Source organism: Neovison vison, chromosome 13 (assembly GCF_020171115.1).
Source record: "Neovison vison isolate M4711 chromosome 13, ASM_NN_V1, whole genome shotgun sequence".
NCBI classification, from domain to species: domain Eukaryota; kingdom Metazoa; phylum Chordata; class Mammalia; order Carnivora; family Mustelidae; genus Neogale; species Neogale vison.
In genome coordinates this window covers 3,114,371-3,136,462 of record NC_058103.1, presented here as the reverse complement: position 1 = coordinate 3,136,462, position 22,092 = coordinate 3,114,371, and the positions used below count along the sequence as shown (strand labels likewise).

Genomic DNA, 22,092 nt, shown 5'->3' with positions numbered 1-22,092 from the left:
GACGTAAGGGAAAAGAACTCCCAGTAGAGCAATGACCTGAATATGAAGGCTAAAACCGTAACACCCAGAAGAAAATAAGAATAAATCTCCATGACTTTGGATTCAGCAATGAATTCTTAGTTATAACCTCAAGAGCACAATCAACAGAAGAAAAACGGTTGGGTATCCCCCGAATTAGAAGCATCAGAGAACAGGATCAAGGGGAGAAGACGACCCACAGGAAGGGAGAAAACACCTGCACCGCACGTCAGGGCCAAGTGTCCCGATAACACAACGGGCTGTTCAACCCCATAACAAAAGACAACTCAATTTACAAGAACGGGTAAACAACCAGATGTTTCTCCGAAGGTACAGAAGCTGCCAGCAAGCGCAGGAAAACAAGGCTGGACATCAGCAGTCATTAGGGAGATGCGAATCAAACCACAATGAGGTTGGTAACTTCACACCCACCAGGATGGCTATTAAAAAAAGAAGAAAAAAAGGAAAGGAAGGGTAAGCACTGACAAGGACGCGGAGAAATCGTCCCCTTCACACTTTGCTGGCAGGAGTGTGCAATGGCACAGCTGTCGTGGGAAACACTGACGGCTCTTCGGAAAGTGAACCGTCCCCCGCGGCCGGATGCGCAGGCGTGAGGACGCGCCCCCACGACGGTGGGTCTGCACGTGGTCTCCTCCGTGCTACTCACAGCAGCCAGAGCTGGGTCCAGCCCACGTGTCCACCCGGGGACAAGGAGGATGTAAAATGGGGGACATCGGACGCCTGCTGCAAGGTCAGTGAACCTTGAGGCCTTTACGCTAAGTGAAGGAGGCCAGACTCAGAAGGCGGCGCAGATGTCCGTGACGGGCACACCGCAGAGACAGAACAAAGATGTGTCACTGCCATGGGCAGCAGAAGGGAGGAATGGGAGAAAACGCTGGGTTGGGGTGGGGTGGGTTTTGGGGCAGTGGAAATCCTGTGGTCTTTAGCTGGTGGTTGTACAACTGTGAATTTACTGAACAGCCACGGAATTGTTCACTTTAGAGCGGCACGAACGCCACCACATTCCTCCCAGAGTGTGAACACACGAGAGCAGCGCGGGACCAACGGGTGCTCTGTGCCTGGGGGTGCACTAGCCCCCTCGGGGGGTCCCCTGTCCACTGTGTGGCAGGCTGGCCTGGGACTTCTAACCTGAACCCTGAGAGGAGGCAACGTTGGAAAGATGGAGGACCAGCTCCAGGGTCAAGGGGACCGAAGCAACGTGGTGAGACCGGGGGCTGGGGAAGCGGAAAGAAAGGGCCCAGTGCACCCCCGACCGACGGTTCAGCAGAAGCGTGCGAGTGCACGCACAGGCACATGCTTACACACTCTCCTCTGCCAGCCCCTGCGGAGAACGCTATGGGACCTGCTCACTGTTCTCCAAGATCTCATTCTGCACGAGAGCCGTACTTTCCATAAATTCAACGGCATGAGAGAGAAAGGCTGCACTCAGACGAGAGGCAGGACGACAGAACCCACAGGTGCTCCTTAACTGGACTCTGGGTTTCAGCGTGGCCAGGCCCTGGGCGTGAACAGTCCCCGGGAGACACCGAGGTGCGAGGCGAGCCCCGCCGGGGAGGAGGGGGGCTGCACCCTCAGGAGACGGCGCAGAACCAGGCTGGGGCTCCGGTGAGACCGCACCTTCCTTTCTGCTGGGTGTTCCCCCACAGACCCAACCGGGGGACGCAGGTCACGTAAAGCTCACGTGGGATGCTTACTCTGGTGTTCGTGCAACTCTTCTGAAGGTTCAAAACTTTCAAAATACACAGCTGAGGGGAAAAAAAGTAAAATAAGAGGAAAAAACCAAGACCTACCTCTAGAGGCAGCAGTGTTCGGCAGTTCTGAGGGTGTTCTACGAAACCTTCCCGGAAAGAAAACGGGTACGTTATGGCTACTAAGCGCTGAGTCAGAGCTGAGCTCAGTACAGCTCTGAGGACAAAGGCGGCCGAGGTCAGCCCAGGGCACGAGGCTGATGAACACTGTCAACCGAAGGACCCCAGACCGTCTCTACTCCAAGAAACTACACATCGCGACCAGGGAGGACTGACTCTCCGGACGCAAGGCTGCCCCTGTCCGACACAAACAGGCTGGAAGGTGGGGTTTCAGAGGGAAACCTTTGATGAAAGCGCCTGACCGACACCCACCACCCCTGCCTCAGCCTGGTGAGACGCTGGCCAGAAAGGACGGGAGGCGTGTGTCTTCCTGGAGCCTGGTGGGGGCACGGAGCCCGCGGCGTCAGCGGGCCGAACCTCTGCTCTCAGGAGGCCCCCCAGTGTGTGAGTGAGGACACACCACCTCTGCCCACCCCCCCCCAGGCTCCAAGAGACACAACTCCAAGGCCATCAACCAAACACAAGTGCCAATCAGAACTCATAAAGGTAGGGGGACACTGAAGGGCCCAAAGTCGCCAGCTTGTACGGACCCCAGCCAGAACCACCAGGTCCGCGGCGGAAGACGGCAGTCCGTTCGCGATGGCAACAAAACCCTCCAACTTCGTAAGAATCACTACCACAAACCTGCGCTACCTGCAGGAGGGAAACCAGCAACCGGAGAGACACTCTGTTCCCACACAGAAAGGTCAAGATAGCGGGCATCCCCCAAATTAATCTATGAATCAATATACTCAACACAATTTTTACTTTTTTTTTTTTACCGTGAAGCCAACAAACTGCTTTTAAAATGTGGAGTGTGGGTGCCGGGCTGGCTCGGCCGACGGGCACGGGACTCCTGATCCCAAGGTCATGCTCTCGAGCCCCACGCTGGGTGTAGATGTTACTTACTAAATACACTTAAAAGCAATAAAATTTATTTGCATAAAATAAAAACAGCTAAGAAACTGTTATAAAGGAGGAAGAGAGATTTCTTTGCCTGATCTCCCACAGGCGGCGCGGACAGAGGAAAAGAATCCGTCCACTGGTGGGCAGACTATCCAGAAACACATCAACAAAGGGGTTTAACATACTAAAAAGACAACATTTCAAGCTGGAGGGAAAGAAATGGCATAGGACCAGGGCACCATCTGCTTTTGAAGTAAGTCAGCTTAGGTCTTTGCCTGCAAACATACTCTCAGAGTCGGGAGGCTCTCTCACAAACGTACATCACGACGGTACGACGCACCCAAGGAAACCTCGCGGACTCAAGAGATGCGAGAACGTCTGTTCACCTCAGCCGATGAGACAGACGGGCCCGCGTGGGAACTAGCGGCCGCAACAGACCACGTTCACAGTGAGAAAAGAGCTTCCAGGAATGAGGGAGGGGGCGAAGAGGGGACGTTGGGCCTGGAGGAAGAACGGCCGGCCCACGCCCGCACTGACCGTGGACCTCAGAGAGTCAGCAGCCCGGCAGGAGGACCAGCATCGGCCTCACCTGTTCTGCCCCGGTGGGGCTCCCGGGGAGCCACCGGGCAGGGTGTGGGGCTGCCTAGTGCGCGGAGGCTGGTGAGCACGGGCTCCCGCACCGTCCCTCCCCCCAGCAAGCGTGAGGCCACAGCCACCGTGGCACAGTCCGCGGTGCCCAAGGAGCAGCAGAGCCCCGCAGGCCCCACAGGCCCCAATCCTGAACAGCCGCCAGAGACCGGGCGGACAGGCCGGCACGGGAGCCTCTCGCAGACGCGCCAGGCCACCCGCACACCGACCGAACGCAGCTACCAGCAGTTACACAGGAGCGCGCAGGAGGACAGAGACGGTCTAGAAGGGAGAAGCTGGCTGGGCTTTTCTCGGAAAGGCATTTGTTTCTGTCATTCGGCAGGGAGGCCCCTACTTGTCAGTGCCCGGGAGGCTTCTGGGGCTCCCCTAAGCCCCCAACTGGGGCAGAGCCCGGAACGGGGCCTGGTTCCAGAGGCCTTGGTCTGACTGAGGAACGTGCTGGTCAGGTCATTACCTTCTCCCACCAGGCTCCCGGTCACGGAGCCCGTGCCGTCCCGCCCTCCAGCGGCGCTGGGGAGTAGCGCCAGGGCGGCCTGTCACCAGGCTGCTCTTCCTCCTGCGGCAGCGACCAGGCTGCACCCCGGCCCCGCCGGGCCCCACAAGGCTGGTCCAGGCGGGGTGAAGCTGCTGTCACCACTCGGATTCTCCCCCACGCGAGGAGCTGCAGACGCTCAGTGGCGCCCCTGGAACAAGGTAAGTCTTACCTCTTTGTCGAAGTCCTGGTCAGGATCGGACATACTCCTAAGAGGCACAGCCACTCCGGGCTCTGACCCCCCTGTGGAACAAGGACAGCTGCCATCTTAGGGAAAAGATTCCAGAGCCCCAGCAGTCCAGGCCCCCACTCTCGGACACCCTGGTACCTGATGAGGGCCATGAGATGTACGGCTTGTTCCTGGATGGAGGCTGCCGAGACAGGCTGGGGGGAGCAGGGCCAGGCCTTTCCTCTTGGGAGGGGGGTACAGCACTCTGGGTGGAGAGGAAGGTAGTGAGCAGGCTTGGGGCGCCCAGGCAGACGGCAGGGCAGACGCACGTCTGGGCCCTGGCCCAACTGCAAGCCAGGCCCCACAGACCACAGCCGGGGTCCCGAGACCTCGCTCCATGGACAGTGGCACCAGACTAATTTTGAGCTAAGAATTGAGAAGAATGATTTTTGGCAAAATTGAATCTTAGCTCATGTCTGATTTTTAAAAATTAACATACAATGTATTATTTGCCCCAGGGGTGCAGCTCTGTGAATCACCAGGCTTAGAGCATTCACAGTGCTCACTGGAGCACACACCGTCCCTAGTGTCCGTCCCCCAGCCACCCCATACCTCCTACCCTGCCCCTCCAGCAACCCTCAGTTTGTTCTCTGAGATTAAGAGTCTCTTAAGGTTTGCCTCCCTCTCTGGTTTCACTTTTTTCCCTCCCTTCCCTTATGATCCTGTCTTATTTCTCAAATTCCTCGCATCAGTGAAATCATATGGTAACTGTCTCAGACTGACTGACTTGGCTCAGCCTAATACCCTTTGTTCCACTCACGTCAGTGCAAATGGCAAGATTTTGCGGTCTTTTTATGGCTGCATAGCAGTCCGTGGTGTGTGTGTGTCTGTGTGTGTCCCACAGCATTTTTATCCATTCATCTGCCGATGGACATCTGGGCTCCTTCCACCGTTTAGCTATTGTGGATGTTGCTGGTATGAACACGGGGGTGCATGTGCCCCTTCGGGTCACTACATCTGTATCTCTGGGGTAGATATCCACTAGTGCAACTGCAGGGTCACAAGGTCTAGCTCACGTTTTTAAGTGAAAAGCTCTGCTACCTGCTTGTAGGAAAATGTTCCTGAGAAGTCTTTTTTTTTTTAAATTTTTTTTTCCTTAAGATTTGTTTGACAGATCGCAAGTAGGCAGAGAGGCAGGCGGGGGGGGGGGGGAAGCAGCTCCCCGCTGAGCAGAGAGCCCGATATGGGACTCGATCCCAGGACCCTAAGCTCATGACCCGAGCTGAAGGCAGAGGCTTAACCCACTGAGCCGCCCAGGCGCCCCCGAGAAGTCATTTTTGACAGCTAGTTTCCCCACAAAACACTAACAGCCTGAAAAGGTGACGGGCACCAGCCGAGGTTAGAGACCCGCAGATGAACCAGCCAGCTCCGCAGTGAGGCGCCGCGGGATTCTGCCCGATGCGGTGGGGCAGCCGGTAGCCTAGGCCGGTGGACCGCAGGGCCTGCAGCCCCGCCCCCGCCCCTCCCCTCCCCGCCCCGCTCACCAGAGGCAAGTCCATGAGCACCTGCATGCCGTCCCCAGGGCCCATGTGGGCCACGTGGTTGAAGTTGGTGGGGTTGGATATCATTTTGGATCTCAACTCCGGGTCTCTGAGCATCTCTCTGCGGAGAAGTGGAGCGTGTTGCCCGCGTTGCCGACCCGAAAACGCTGCGGGCCCCGCCCGCCCCGCCCCGCCCGGCGCTCACCGCCGCTGCTGCAGCCGCTCCTCCTCCGGCACCTTGAACACGAAGCGCCTCTTGCTCCTGGTCCGCAGCATCTGCTTCTTGCTGTTATCAGACGTGTCGGGCACGTTGAGGGCCGTTCCTGCGGGAGGGGGACGAGCCCTGCGGTTCCGTGCGGCCCTCGGGCGGTGACCCGCAGGCCCCACGGCCGCCCCCGCCCCGCGCCCCCCGCCCCGCGGGCAGAGCCTCACCCGCGAACTTGCTCTTGAAGTAGATCAGGCGGGGAGGCTCGCAGCTGAGGAGGTTGAGGGCGCCGTCGGAGCTCAGCGGCCGTATCTGCGCGCAAAAGCAGAGGGAGGGGAGCGGCGTGCAGGGCTGCGGCGCGCGGGAGGGGGCCGACCCGAGCCGCCCGGGGCCTTACCCTCCGCAGGCCGATGGTCTGGACCCACTCCATGGTGCGCACGTCGAACACGTCCACGCCGTACTCGCTGTACACCGTGACGTGGGAGGGGCTGCAACCTGGCGCGGAGGGGGCAGGCGCGTGAGTGAGCCGCGGCCCCCGGCCCCGCGCCCCCGGCGCCCCCTCCCCTCGGGCCGCGCCGCCCTCAGCTCGGGGGCGCAACCCGCTGGAAGGCAGGAACTCCACGCTCCGGCCCTAGAAGGACCCTTCGCTCCCAAGGTCCCCGAACACAGGGCCCGCCTGTGCCCGCGCAGCGCCTTCCACACAGGGCGCAGGGGTGAGCAGCCGTGCGGGGAGCCGGCTGCCCCTTCGCTTCCTCCCGCAACCACTGCGGAAACCGGCGCTTTAGGCTCAACATGCCTGGAACTGAGGTGGGGGCGAGCGCTGTTTGGAGGCAAATTCCTTTAAGAGATGCAGAAAGTCCGATTTCTCAGGAAACCCTTAAAATCTCCAAACAAGACTGCTGCTCGGCTCTGGGGCAACCACCCGCCCTGCCTCGGCCCCAGCTAACCCACGGGCTCGCTCTCTCGGGGACTGGTCCTTCCAGGTGTGTGGTGGCCTCTGGTGCTCTGGTCTCAACACATCCAGGACCAGCTTCCTGTGAGAAGCCCCGGGGGGTGGGGTGGGGGAATGACATTCCTCCCTCGTCCGGAGTGATGGGACACTGCCGGGTAGGGGACAGGAACACACCAAGGACCATGGGCCCATCTGGCATTTGAGGCTTGAGGGGACAGTCCCCACCTTTAGAATCGCACTAAGACTGAACCTCTGGGGAAGGAGAGCAGGGAGAGGGCCCGCCCAGGAGGGCGAGGCAAGGGCGAGGCCGGCCGTGGGGTCCCCAGTGCCCTCCGGCCCTTCTGCCTTCCAGGCTGAAGCTACTCCCTTGTGTCACGCGTCACTGACTGAAGATGAACCTTTGAAAGGCTTCTCCTGCTGCGCTGCCGTCACAGTCCCCGTGTGCGGTCAGCCCCTCTCTCCAACACAAACGGGGAGATGAAGGAGCCTTTAGGAAGCAGCCGAGAGGCTGGAACTAGCCAGCGCCCGCCACAGAGGGGACATGCAGCAAAACTCCCTGTGGGAACTCTCAGAGGACCGTCCTCCACACGGAGGCCCAGGAGAGGCCGTGTAGCTTGCTGATAAACTGAGGCATCGTTGTTTAAAGGAAACTGTAAATGAAAACAACACCGGTGGCGAGAGGACGGGCCGGGGAGCCTGACGGATGTGCGTCCGAGCCCGGCTCCACCGTGTGGCCCACGTGGGACCGCCCATGCCTCCCTACGTTACTGGGATGGGCGAGGACACACGCGAATGCGCAGCGCGGGCACGGAACAAGGAGGCAACAGAGTTTCCGTTCTCCAGCCCGAACTTAGCGAGTTGTTTCTCGCCCGCTCACAAACGGATGTGGGGTGTGTGGTGTGCACGCAGGGGGAGTGGGAACCCGGAGCGGCAACACAGGAGCATGAGGTGCGCGGGCCAGCCACACAGCCAGGATGCCAAAACATCACACGCAGTGACCTTTCCACAGTAAACTTCTCCAAACTTAGGGTTCAGGAGAAGACCCTGACAGGCAGGGCTGCCGCGTGGCTGAGGCCGCTCCTGTCCAGGCTGCCCATGAGGACGATAGGGTGCGGCAAGGAAGGGACCCGGCCAGCCATCACCTGCCTGCCTGTCTGCCGCCCTGGCCGGGGACTGACTGAGCTGGGGAATGTGCAGAGGCCCGGAGAGCCGAAGGCTGGTGGATCATCTCAGTGGCCCGGTGTCCCATGTCCAACACCTCTGGGGACTCTGCCAGCTTGGCGAGGCCGGCCATGAGGCACACAGGTTATCCTTTTAGGTAATTAAGGAAAAACAGGACCCCCATCCCCCACCCTGTCCCCATCCGCTCAACATCAGCATGTGCCCTGTGACCCGTCTCCTCACTCCCTGCTCTCCGCCCGACCTGCTGCTTCTCGGACTTCGGCTACACGGAGCACGTGATCTGAGGCGCAGTCTGCTGAGAGAGCCCAGACAGCAGGCCGCGTGGGACGTGTCCCCACAGAGCCAACTCGGGGCCCCGACTCAATGGGCTCGGGCCTTAGAGACTCCTGTCTGGGGACCCCATCCCGCAGGCCACTGAAAGTGGCAAACAAGGGGCCACGGCTCCCAGCAGTTCCGCGGGCACCTCTGTCCCAGCAGGAGCTAACCTGCACTCTGGAGCTGCGGTGTCTCCTGGTACCCAAACCCTCGAGCTTGAGTTTATAAATCCTGCCCATCCGCGTTCTTCAGCGGAGGGGCCCCTGCGAAGCCCTGGTGCTCCGGGGGAGACAGGCGCCGCCGGCAGGAGGTTGGCGCGAGAGGGACCCCCCCACCTCCCACTGCAGTCAGGAGCACCCCTTCTCCTGAAGATACGCAGGGGCCCGCCACCCCCACCCCGGGGCCCCTCTAACTGCTCAGCTGAGGGACCAAGACACAAACCAAAGCGAACTAGAACGCATGCTGACTGTCGAGGTGACGAGCGGCAACAGGGATATGGCAACAGAAAAACATATACATACTACAGGCAACAGGCGCCGCAGGCCACATGAGCTCCTGCATGCGTGACCTCCGACCTTGTGGGTCCACGTACAGTCCCATGTGGCTGAAGCAAAGCAGGTACTCCTCGCTTTTGAGCTCCACAGCACAAAGGGCATCAAAAGACTGCTGTGAGAGGAACGTAAGCGAGGGGTCATTGGGATTTACCAGGGTTAGAGCCTGCCCGTCCCCCTGGGGGCTCAGCAGAGAGAACCCAGACGGGTAGCCAACACACAGCTTGTCCTTGAGCGCGGCCATCCACTGCACAGTGCCGGGGGCCACGATTTCATTGACCTTCCTGTGGAAAGGCCTAGTTCTCTGGACCTCATAGCAAAGGACCAGGCGCTTCACAGCCGCGAACAGGCAGGTGGAGGAGCTCCTCCTCAGCGTCGCGGCTGCGATGAGCTGGCAGCCTTTTGTTTCTGGAAGCTTGACGTCGGCGCTGCTTTCTGCCCCATCGAAAGCAGACCACGGACAGAGATGGACGTGGTGGTTCCGGCCGCAGAGGAGGACGGCAACTTTCTCTTTGGGAGCAAGCTCGATCTGGTAGACTTTCTTGTAGTCAGCAACGCGGACGATCACTGCGGGAATGGAAGAACGGAATCACAGCGGCTCAGGAGCGCCAGGAACCTCGCCGTCGGCTCCCTGCCCTGCCAACCAGCTCTAGAACACGCTCGAGAACGTGCCTCCAACCCTGCCAACCTCAGGGTCGTGCAGATGCCAGGGCAGCACCCTCCTTCAGGAGCCCCCAGGGGCCACCCCAATCTCACACTCGCCTGTCTCCATGGTACCAGCACCCCAACCCCCCGCCGCCCGGGCTGGGAGATGCCAAGCACGCCGCAGCCTCGGGGGGTGGATGTGGATCTCCCGGTTCATCCCCGAAGGTAAGAACCCTCGGTCGCACATGGGGAGCAAAGGTCTGTCTCCAACCTCACTGGACCCTCAGATAAACTGTCTGAAAGCAGCCACCCCCAAATTAACCCACTATCCCCAACACCCTAACTGGTATAGGACCTGCATTAAGGGCTCTCTGAGCAGAGCCTTTGGTCTGGAACCTGAGGGACCAACAGCCCTGGGCGCGGGCCGGCAGGAGCCACCGCTGGTGACACGTGTTCCCACCAGGCTCAGCAGGAAGGGAACGCTGGCCACCACGGAGCAGCTCCTCATTTCTGGGGGATGTGCCCTGAGCCCGGCCCAGGGGCCAGGCCAGTTCTAATCCGCCTGCGTTTCTCTCCTGAGACACGGGGTAGTGAAGAGCGGAGAGGGGGCTACTTTGCATTTTCTTGCCGGAGAGAAGGAAATAGCCCGCTTTGAAGCAGAGGAAGGAAAGTTTCAGGAAGTCATCAGCACACTGAGGAGTTCAGTGAATCATCTTCCTTTTAGGAGGCTCTCCCCGTCCCCATCTCCCCCCTCAGTCCTGTCCTCCACGAGCTCAGTGGGCGCAGGAAGCACTTGCCACCCCACCCGTGATGCCGGTGGGTCTCCGTGCTCTGCTGAACCTGCAGGTAGAGCCTAGCCCCGACTCCGAGGCACCAGGGCATGTGCCACACACATCTGCTGAACATCTGTCTTATCTGCCGCAGGTGACGTTTCTCAGCTGTTCACCCTTCCCTTTGTTTACGGAATCCTCACGTCACAAAGACGTCTTTGCTCCCGGGGTTCCTGCTCCTCCTCCCGCACCCGTGCGTGCGAACCAGGGAGGGCAGACAGCGGCTCCTGGGCACTCACCATCGCGGGTCACCTCTATGACGTACAGTCCTTCTTCTAGGCCGACCACGATCCTGTCCCCATCTGTCACGGCAGGAGGAGTAAGAACACCACACAGACGTCAGTACCACTGACACACACCGTTCGCTTCTCAGAGCAGACACGGGCACTCAGTTCCCGCAGACACCACGCAGATCGGGCCCCACAGGCACCGCAGACACGCTCCACTGTCCCCCGCATCACGGGCATAACCCCGTGCGGCACCAGGCACGCACCAATGACGGCGGCGCTCAGGACAGCCTTGATGAGAGGCAGCGTGCTGTCGTAGGCCTCCTGCGGGACGTGCACGACCTGGTTCTTCAAGCGGTTCTTGTGAAGGATGGACTGCAGTCCTTCCAGAATCCCAACCCACTTCCTCTTCTCGTTCTCATTTTCTGTCAGAATGAGCAGTGAGCTGGTCTTAGAAGGTGTCCCTAAAAGAGAAGCTGTCACCTTCGTGACAAAGAAAAGAGCCGTAAGACAACCAAAGCACGGCACACAGATGCCCACAGCCTGGCCCTGACGCCCTGCGCTCGAGGCCTCGCTGCCCTGTACTGACAAGGGTGTCGGCGGAGTCCCGGTTCCAGGTGCCCATGGACACTGTGAGGGGCTCTGCTGCCACGAACAGGTGCCCCGCACCCCTTCCTTTCAGACTGTGCTTTTGCCAACACTGATGGGGAGTAAGTCCACTTCAAAACGATTTCCTGAATGATTTTCCCATACTTAACAGAACGGGAAAGACAGACTTGCCCACACATGCTGGGACTGTCCCCCGAGCCTGTCCAGGAGCCTGGGCGTCATGGGCTGCTGCTGCAGGTCAGCTTTAAGCACACGGGGATGGCAGTTCTCTATACTGCACGGGGGGCAGTTTCTAGGTAGGTAGGTGAGTTCCGTTAAGAGGATTCTTGGACTTCATTTTGCGGGCAGTGAAAATTCTCCTGTGTTTATGAAAAGTCCCAGTGGAGGGGTGGGGGTGATTCTTTCCTTAACCCACAATGGCTCAGAGGCTTCCTAATGCCACACCACCTAACAGGAACTCTGTGGGGGGAACGCTCCACCTCGGCCAACAAACGTGCTGCCGGGAGACACCCACGGATTCCTGCTGTTTGCTCCCGCTGAGGACCAGTAAGTCCCAGGGAGGGGAGCTGTGCGGGCACATCCCGCTCATACAGGACCACGAGGTGGCTCCCAGCATCAGGCACGCCGTGACTGCACAGACAGACCAGGCGGGGTGCGGGCGGGAAGGCAGAGCGGGTGCCATGGGGGAGACGGGGCCCTGGGCAGGAGGGACCCCAACACAAGGGACGGCATCTGCAGCTAGATATCTGCCGGGCTCTTGCTGCGGCGTACGGAAATGCTCCGAGGAATGGTTCCACCTTAAGCAGGGGATTCCTTTGTTAGGGTTAACGAGACTTCTCTAAGGAACGGAAAACATACCCTGAATATACACGGGATATCTCGGCGGGAAGCGTGTATGACGTCTGAGGCCAGGACCGAGCTCACCGAGAACTCCTCATCTCTGGTGAGAAACAGAACACTCGGAACATCAGAGAGAAACACACAGCCAGGCCTGACCCCACCCCGCTGTGCTACAAATCTCCCGAGGGAGGACACTTCCACGGCTCGACATCTACCGTCGGCCCCTCGCTTCCAGCGTGGTGAGGAAGCACTTCTGCTGACAAAGCCACAGACCGGAGGACCCCGTAGGTGTTCTAGTAACAAGGGGCCTGTGAGAGTAAAAACCCTTTCGTTCCCTGAGCCACATGGTTCTAGTCTGTGCCGGATGCTTCCAGCCACAGACACATCGCTGATTTAGCCCAGACCTGGCTACAATCAAGTGGCCGCTTGGTGCCGGCTTCTAAGGGAAGGGATGCAACCCGTGGCAAGAGCCGTGCGAGCCCCATGCTGACTGAATCCCGGGCTCCGCCTGCCACCACACCCGCGGCCGCCAGCCCGTGGGCTCTTGTCCACCAGGCCAGGGCCTACCTGTGCCCAGTGACGGACAGGCAGGATCGCCTGGGGATGTGGAGGTGACCCAGCCACATAGCTGTCCCTGGAGCCGTTGTTGGGGGGCACCTGCCCCAGCTAGGGCCACCCAAGCCCCGGGGCGGAGACTGAGGCGCCGGGCTCTTGCTCAGGGCAGCTGCCGACAGGCAGACGAGAACCCTAACCCCATGCTGAGCGTGTGCCTTCTAGAACTACTCTGTCCTCACAACCTCTCCGACCTGATCATGCAGTCATGCCCGCTTTACAAGTGGGGAAACGCAGAGCTGGACGCTACCCCTAAGAGAAGCCAGGAGGGAGCGAGGGAGGGCACTCTGCTGCCCGGTCTGTTGGACGCCAGAAGGCAGGTGGGGAGAAATGCCATGGTTGAGGGAGGGGGTCACGCGGCAGAGCCCTGGGCTCCAGATTTCTGTCACTGAGAGAACGTGCAGGTGCCGATGCCTTGGGCTGGGCAACGTGTTTCTGGGGAATCTCCTAGTTGTTCTTGGGGGCAGATGCTCTTCTTACGTTAAATACCTATGTGCCAAATTGTTGAGTGCAAAAATACCCACAGGGAAGTTTCTAGCATGCGGGTCAAGCACCTGTTTACAGAAGTGTATGATGACCAAGGCTGTGAAAGTGTAAGTGAGGTCAGAGACTACCCGGCAACAAACGCCCATCCTGGGCAACATGAAGTCAGCCGGAGCTCGCGGGACAAGACAGAACGCACAGAACAGACCTGAGGTCCAGGACCTGGCTGGCGACAACACCAGGCTGGGTGGACTTTCCCTCGGGCAGGTCGTAGAGAAAGAGCTTGCAGTCACAGACCACTGCGTAAGCCCGCTGCCATCCCTTCTTCACCCCGGTGGGCTTCGGGACCTATGGGCAACAGTGAGAACATTCCACCGGGTCGGAAAGGCCAGGCCCGGGCCCCAGGAGCCTCCTTGCCAAGGCTTCCCGTCCAGCTGCTGCGTGGTTGGCCTACTTCTCCAGGAACAGCTGCCCCCATGACTCAGGGCATGACTAGGGAGGGGTCCACGCAGGATAAAAGGTGATGCAGGGGACCAAGTGGGGAACTCGGCAAACAGGTGTGTCCACACCACACACAGAGATCATCTTGGAATGCTGTAGCTCTGAGGCCGTCTGGACCCAGCACTCAGCTCTGGAACCCTGTCTTTAAGTGACTGAACGATGGGGACAAGGGTCTCTCCTGACTGAGGATGTTCTGGGGTCCTCAGAACCCAGGCCTGAATGCCAGAGGGGAGGCCTCCCAGGACCAGCACTGAGACTTCACAAAGCAACGAAGGTCGTCCGGAGAGCGCTGTGGCGGACGGTGGGCCATCACGCCCAAGACAGGGACAGCGGAACTGACGCACGCACCCTCTCCCCGCTCTCCCCCTGTCCTACCTTGACGTAGCCCTTGTAGGCTGTTCCTATGCCCCTCTGCACATCCACGCCCAGAGGCCGCTTGGACTGCTCAGGAGGGATGGGGCACACCTGGGGCGCGCTCTCTCTGCAGGATACGTGGCACGCGAATGAGCACACTGGGAAAACGAAGGTGCATTGCCGTCAGAACCTGCTTCCTCCACGCAGAAGCCACAGGAGGGCGTGTGCCGCACATGGGGCCATGCGGTAATCCCATGTGTCATGGGAACGGCCTGGACCCCCCCAGCAGAGCGACCGGTTTCTGGAACAGAAGCCCTGGGACTCCGGCACCAAGCGGCCCCGCGCATGCACGTGGGAGTCCTGACAGGGCGTGAGGGCCAGCGCGGACGGGCGGCCGCAGAGCTGTGACGCTGCTCCCTCAGGCAGCTGGGCCTCAGTCCCCACAGCTCCGTCCCCAGATCACCTGCAGAGGAAGCCACCTGCGGGTGTGTGACAGAACAGTGGCTTCAAGGATAGACAGGGGGTCCTGGCAGCCGATCTGAAGGCCTGCCATGAACAAAGGAGGTGGCTTCTGCGGCCAGGTAGAAGCATAAAAAGCTGCTTTTGCAGAGCAGCGGCTAGGACTTCAGCGGGCTGCTTGTCGGTGACACGGGCCGTCCCACTGCCCCGAGGCGGCCACGCTGAGTGAGGTACGCGGCACCCAGGCACCAAGGCCAACCACGATGCCAGGAGAGACAGAACACACCCGCCTACCCTCAGTGACAGGACGGGAGGAGAGTGAGGTTGTTTGGTCTCTGCTCTTCCTGACGTTCCGGAAGGCCCGCAGACATTTCATTTCACAGCAGACAACAGCCCACAGGCAACCTGGGTCCCTGTGGCCCTGTGGTCTCCCGAAGTTCAACTAAGCATTTATATAACTAGAGAGAGCATCTGCCCTGGCCGGCTCACCACTGGCCCGTGTACACTGCTCCCCGACCCAACAGTGCGCCCAGGCCCGCTCAGGCACCCCGCGGCCGCCACTCACCCTCGCAGGCGTAGCCCTGCCGGATCAGGCCCACCATCAGGGACGTGCAGTGGCTGCACTGTGTGGGGCTGGAGAAGGATTTGATGCTGAACTGGTGAGCTTTTGGCTGGAGGAAGAACATCAAGAAGGTGAGACCCAGGCTGTGAGCAGGGACCAGTCTGCTGCGATCACAATGATAGCCTTGGGCATGACCCTGAGAAGCTGAGAATGCGCAGTTTCACTCCGACGTGTACATGTGCCTTCCTGGTGTTAAACGAAGAGCAGAGCCGACCACCCGCCTCCCAAGCTCGAGCCAGAACAGAAGTCAGCACACGCCTCCCCTGGGGCGCGGCCCTGCTCCCAGAAACAGCAGAGGGGCTCGGCAGGGGTGCGCTGACACCGCGCCCGGCCTCCTGGGGGCCGCCACCCAGGGCTGCACATGCGTGCGAGACCCAGTCGTGCAAGAAACCCACAGCAGCCCTGTTCCCGAGAGCAGGGGCGTGGACAGACAGCCGGCCCTTGTCAGGGGGGCAGGTGCACCACAGGATCCGCCACGGGGGACGGAGCGTGAGGCCGAACAGAGGAGCAAGCTGGAAGCCCGCAGAACTGAGAGTGTGTAAAGCTCCAGAAGAAAGGATTATTACTTGGGGACACAAATGCCACAGGACCACGGGTAAGAAGCAAGGGAGTGGGCAACACAAAATCCAGAGGCCAGTGCCCCCGACTCTACAGGCATCTAAACCCAAAGCCTAACAAAACCAAGTCTCTAGCTGGCCCACTGTCTTCGGCTGAGGCCGTGCCTTGCTCGAGGAGAATGAAGCGTCTGAGGGCATCGGGCCACGTGCTTGCTAAGCCGGACACTTCGGGCCTCCTCACGAGAGCCCGGAGCCGCGCGGGCCTCCACACACACTCCGGGGAAGGACGAGGTACCGAACTGCGCGCTGGGCGCTCTTCTGCTTACTCTGGGGAAAACACCCTTCCACGAACCACACGGTTCTCTCCCGTTCCGAGTGCAGACAGACGGATGGATGTCAGCCGGAAGGAGCGTGGCGGACACGTGACCAGAGCGGTCACTGCTGGAGAAGGAACTGTGCTCTGGGCGATGAGGAGACGGATTCTGAAATTGCCCAGTTAACACGCAACCCTGTGTCACTCACTGGTTGAATTAAGGAGACATAGTGTCGGGCGCCTGGCTGGCTCAGTTGGTTAAGTGTCTGCCTTTGCCTCAGGACATGATCTCAGGTCCTGGGATTGAGTCCTGCTTCAGGCTCCCGGCTCGGTGGGGAGCCTGCTTCCCCCTCTACCCCTCCATTGCTTGTGCTCTCTCATATACTCTCTCAAGATAATAAATTCTTAAAAACTGAGAGGTAAGGTCCCGATACTTCGTGGACCACACACTGCTCACGGCAAGCCATTACTAGACACCAGGGTCTCACTGCGCACACAGAAACAGTCTTATTTATACAAAGTTATCTCCTAAAACTGAGAAGGAGGCACAGGTGCAAAGCCAGGCCCCTACCTTTGGTCCGGCCAGAGCGAGGGGCTGCGTGGTGGGCAGCGGCACGGCGGGTGGCCTCTGTGTGGCCCGAGCCATGTCCTGGGGACAAGCAGGGACAGGTGAGCATCCTCTGAGCTCGCTACTGCTCTTACATGTCACACCCTGCTTGGGATTCGTTTCTCTCTAGAACTGATTAATAATGAACAGCATTTCTCATCCCCTACATTGTTGAGACATCTGTCAGAGCAGGCCTCATCCGGCGGGTAATCTGACGATGACGGAGACCCGAGCTGGGCTCGACAGCTGGCAGAGGGTCCTGCTACAGGCTGAGGGGCAGGCCTGGGGGCCACCCTGGCGTGAGCACGGCCCTGCCTATCAAGGACACAGGTGAGGAGGGGACCCCAGGGCTCGCAGGGGGTAACAGGGTAACACTGCTTACTTCCTGCTGTTCTGTGCTTGCGGCCACGGAAACTGATGGGGACACCTCTGGCTTTGGAGCCTGTGTCTCTTGCTCCCCAGCTGAGCCGCCCTGCAAAGACAAAGGCAGAGACACAGTGGGAAAGAAAGAACTTCCGCAGACGTCAGACTCTGACTGCTGGGTCTGTCCCCCTGGAGACCCAAAGTCCCACCTAGGCCCAGACGCCGGTCATGTCCCATCAGAGCCCACTTCACTCACAGCTGTGCTGCCTTCCCCGAGGACCGCTGCCCTTGGCACTCTGTGACCAGAGCGGCGACCGGGGGGCGGCGTGGTCTGACAAGTCAAGGTCATCCCCAAAGCCAGAGGCCACATTCCTCACTCCACCCGCAGCCCCGACCACCTGTTCTCCCTGCCACCCTCCATTTAAGGGGCAGGAGCTGGACACCGCCGACCCCCTCTTCTCGTTCAGAAGTGACTTTATCTATACCTGGTATCGTTAAGCTAAAGGAGTCCAGTGCTTTTTAACCTAATTTCGGGGGCCAAGAAGAAATTACGATGTCAATAAGGGTCTGGGGCCTACGACCCAGAAGTAAGAATTTCCTTGAAAGTTTTACAACACGGGAAGGCAAGGTTTTGTTCTAAGAACTCAAGACTCCCAAGTTAATTTCCCAAGAAGCTAAAGCTTTGAATCTAATTTGAAGCTCTTTTTAAATCCACCAAAAAAGGACCTCATTTTGAGTGTTCCTGAAATTGCTTCCTCACGAAGGGCTGTGACTATCTGCATAGACATGCGTAAAGCACGTACATGCGCTCCATAAGCATGAGCACTGTGGCGTGGAGGTGGCTGCTGGGTCCTTATGGGAGCAGGTTATAGCTTTATCTAGCGTTCCACACTGAAATCCCAGTGACGCAAACCAGGAAACACTTCCTAAAAGTTGGAATGAGCAAGGTTCCTGTATAAGGAGCTGAATTCAGACAGGAAGGTATGTGAGCTCATGAACACACACGACCATGCACCGCACTATTTAAACCTGTTAGGAAATTCAGGAGGGAAATGTTCTGTGAATTAGCTAAACATCAAAGTACAAACTCAGTGGGGTGCCTGGGTGCCTCAGTGGGTTAAAGCATCTGCCTTCGGCTCAGGTCATGATCCCAGGGTCCTGGGATCGAGTCCCGCATCGGGCTCTCTGCTCAGTGGGGAGCCTATTTCCCCCTCTCTCGCCTGCCTCTCTGCTTACTTGTGATCTCTCTGTCAAATAAATAAATAAAATCTTTAAAAAAAAAAATACAAACTAAGCAAATTTCTCCCATAAATGAGGTGTGGTACACGCATTAGAGTTCCGTATCTAGACAAACAAAGTAAAAGGGCACAAGGTAACTGAATTTCAGCCACATGATGGCCTGGCTAGTCTCCCTTGGTTGGGGAGTCCAAAAATGGGAATGAGGGATGAGGAGCCGTCCACATCTGAGGGCAGATGGGGACACAGGGAGGGCAGTGGGGGGCCAGCACGGGCAGTGGCTTACTTCTTCCTGAGAGGCTGGCAGAAGATGTGGGGAGGAGGCAGAGTCATTGGTTGCGACAGATGGCAGGGTGGGGGGGAACGGGAAACATCAAAATACACTGACTCTGTCACTGCTGTAACCAACACTATAGTATTTAACGATGTATTTGTACAGAGAAAGCAAGGTAGGAACTTCTAGAAGATGGTTCTCAGGTCTGGAAACACCTGACAAACCCAGACTCTGACCAAAGATTTTTTCTTTCCATCAATGAGTGTCCTTCGTCCTCAAATCACAGAGGGAAGGAGGGGCTAAGGCCAAACATGGAGATGGCAGGAGTTCCGGCTGCTGGATACAAAGGCCTCTGTCCAGGTCCGCGATGGGACCACCTCCCCAAGGACCACTCCTCTTGCCCCAATCCTGCAGAAAAGCCTCGGTTCTCCAGGCCACCTCCACCCGGTGGGGACGGCAGGCCTTGGTCTCTGGGGATGTGCCTGGCATTCCCGCGATGGGAGACACATGGGCCTCACGAGGCTGCAGGTTTCTGAAGGAACAAGCTTGTAGCGACCAGATAAAGCTATCTGCTTCTTAACACTGAGGACTTCAGGGAAAAGACAAACATCAACAGTTTGGTAAGAAATCATTCTCTCTTTTTTTTTTAAAGATTTATTTATTTCACAGTGATCACAAGCAGGCGCGGGGGGTGGGGGGGAGGTAGTCTCCCTGAGCAGAGACCCTGATGCAGGACTCGATCCCAGGACCCTGGGATCATGACCTGGGCTGAAGGCAGAGGTTTAACCCACTGAGCCCCCCAGGCGCCCCTCTAAGAAACCATTCTGACAGGTGAACAGAAGCAGGTATGAGCCAGGGTGGCAGGAGTAATACAAACCTGTAGGATTTGGTCATAACCAACCCCAGGTAAGGACTGCCACCAGACACCAGTCTGCTGGCGCACAGCCGGCCAGCGGCCATCCCGAAGGCCCGGTGCAGACGAAGGTGGGGTGGGCTCTGGCAGATACCACCTCACCCTGATGACGAGGCCTGGCATCACCAACCCTACACGGGAAGTACCCCAGCATCACCAGTACACACAGGGGAAGTACCCAACGTCTCCTGGGCAGAATCCGTGTCCAAATGTGCAACCCCCCTCCAATCGTGAGGGCATTCTGCAGGGCAGCTGGTATGGTTACTACAGAAATGCCAATGTTATAAAGCTGGGGTGGGGGAGGAGTGGGGGCTGCTGTTCCAGATCCAAGACCCATGTGTCCTATGGGCTTTGGCTGGATCCTGACCAGGGGAGGCCAGGCAGCGGTAAAGGACTCTGCTGGGGCAACAAGGGAAATGTATGTGCGTGCTCTGCTCTGGCATCAGCGTGAAACGTCCTCTGCCTGCTAGCAACGGGGTGCTTATGTGACAACACCCCTGATCTCCAGCCGCCGCCGTGTCCGGGGATGTGTCTGTACACACAGATGGGGTCATCCAGCTGAGAGACATCCGTATGCTTACTGTACTCCTCTTTCAAATTTCCTGAAGGCTTATAATTTTCCAAATATAAAGGTGGAAATCAGCAAAAACAATGACACTTTGTCAGAAGTCCCATTAAGGTGACCTGCTTTCATTATCTTAATTTCTGGCTTGTTTTAAGGGTTGCTTGACCCTAGTAAGGGTCCACCTCTAGCATTCTGGAAAAAGAAGGGAAAGGCTGTGCTAGGCCCACTAACAGCACACCCAGGGACGAAGGCGGGCTCACACACCCCGACAGCGGTTTCCTTGGGCGGCCCCGACCTGCTCCCGCGGGGGTCACTCCCAGAGCAGAGGCAGCAGGTCGGTGACAGGGCCCCTGGGGCTGGACTCCTCTCATAAACCACCTTTCCTCTACCTGTCCCCAGCCAGTACAGGAGTCACTGAAAGGATAATGACACTGGCTTATTCTTCATCAGCTGCAATATGAGAATCTGTATTTTGAAAACTGCCCTGGGCGTCTGGGGGGGCTCAGTGGATTAAGAGTCTGCCTTCAGCTCAGGTCATGATCCCAGTGTCCTGGGATCGAGCCCCACGTCAGGGGGGGTCAGCGGGGAGCCTGCTTCTCCCTCTGTCTGCCACTCTCCCTGCTTGTGTGCTCTCTAACAAATAAATAAAAAACAAAACACAAAACTGCCTGAAATACTCAGCACACAGCCAGAGGCCAATGTAGATTTTCTTCCCCAAAGACGCAGAACACTTTCTTAATCAACTTCCATTTAGCCTGAGGACACTTCTCTGGAAACCCTGCGAACACCTCAGATGCCTCTAACTGCACACACTGAACACCTGTGTCAGTGACGGGTCCGTGCGAGGCAGAAAACTGATCTATGCTGTGGGTGGCCCTGGGTGGGGTCACAGCATGTCATACTAGTTCCAACTTAACATCAATTCATTGATCACTTTGAAAAATAACCACTTACTCTAAATGTCAAATCGTGTGCAAGAGGCGCAGTGTTGAAATACTCAAAAATGGAATCCTGAAAATCTGGAAGTTTGAGTCCTGTAAAAAAGAAACAAAGACCAGTCAAAGCAGGTTTAAAAGACAGTCTGTTATGTTTAGATGGGAAGATGTGACGGCATCGAGACGTCAATCCCCCATATGCCAACTGGTAAATCTGATGCGAGTCTAGTCACGTTCTAGTCGTGGTCCGGAGACTCACTGAGGAAGACGGTCTCAGGAATCCTTACAAAAGGGGGTTGGAAGAGAAGAACTACAGATACTAAAACAGGTCCCCCAAAGCCTCTTTAATCAAGATCAAGTCAACAAGGAACAAGGAGGAAAATCGCGAGGTAGACTCCGGTGCTCCAGGGACTCATGTGGGAAGAGTCACATACGAAATCAGTACAGAGAGGAACTTTCTAGTCACCGCTTTGAGACAACCGACTAGCCCCAGAAAAAAACAAAACTAGATCCGTTCCTCAAGCTGTACATCACAGTCCGTCCAACTGAATGAGCACTCCCGAGGTAACCGATGAAACCAGCACTGGACAGTACGAGCCACTCACGTGGAACACCTGGGGACTGGGGAGTACTTCCCTATGACTCGAGGAAAGGGAGGAGACTGATGAATTTACTGCACAAAAACTAAAAACAAAGAGCACTGAAAAACATTATGCTCGGTAAAAAACAGAACAGACTCCCCAAAACCCAGAAAACCAAACATAAACAAAGTAAAGAAGACAAAACAGAAATGAGGCAAAACATCTGCAACTTCCATCACAAACAGAAGGCTCTAATCCTCAATATACGAACCGCTTCTAGAAGAAAACCTGAGGTTTTAGAAGTGGGCAAAAGATATAAACACATAAAAATTATAGAGTAAGAAATATGAGTAACCCTTAAACATACAAAAGGTGCTCGGTCCTGCTCGTGATAAAGGACGTGCAAGTGACTAAGCTGATGCTCCTCTTGCCTCTGAGCGCCCAGAGCGGCCCGTGGCGCAGGCAGGGACGCCCATGCTTGAGCCCCTGGGGCGGCGGAGTGGACCCAGCAGGAGGGGATGGAAGCTCACTCTCTAACTGGCAACCCCAAAGAAACGGGAAGAGTCCTACTCATACGGCTGTCCTCTGACAGCGAGAGCAGAGCCCAGCACCGTCTGAGCCCCCAGCACAGCGTGGGGCGGTGTGGCCGTGAGCTGGGACCACCTCGCATGCTGTGGCC

At 57.8% G+C, this 22,092-nt stretch overlaps 1 protein-coding gene across 1 annotated transcript in view; it reads right to left on the bottom strand.

Annotated features, from left to right (window-relative positions):
• The window catches only part of CDC42BPB (CDC42 binding protein kinase beta), a 100,699-nt gene that overhangs the window by 2,266 nt on the left and 76,341 nt on the right, over positions 1-22,092 (bottom strand). The window contains 16 exon segments of the mRNA XM_044230778.1: positions 4,145-4,215; positions 4,301-4,406; positions 5,686-5,803; positions 5,888-6,005; positions 6,115-6,199; positions 6,285-6,382; positions 8,858-9,454; positions 10,602-10,664; positions 10,856-11,072; positions 12,057-12,138; positions 13,342-13,481; positions 14,010-14,146; positions 15,013-15,118; positions 16,511-16,588; positions 16,929-17,018; positions 20,852-20,931. Coding sequence (XP_044086713.1) covers positions 4,145-4,215; positions 4,301-4,406; positions 5,686-5,803; positions 5,888-6,005; positions 6,115-6,199; positions 6,285-6,382; positions 8,858-9,454; positions 10,602-10,664; positions 10,856-11,072; positions 12,057-12,138; positions 13,342-13,481; positions 14,010-14,146; positions 15,013-15,118; positions 16,511-16,588; positions 16,929-17,018; positions 20,852-20,931 — 2,186 coding nt within the window.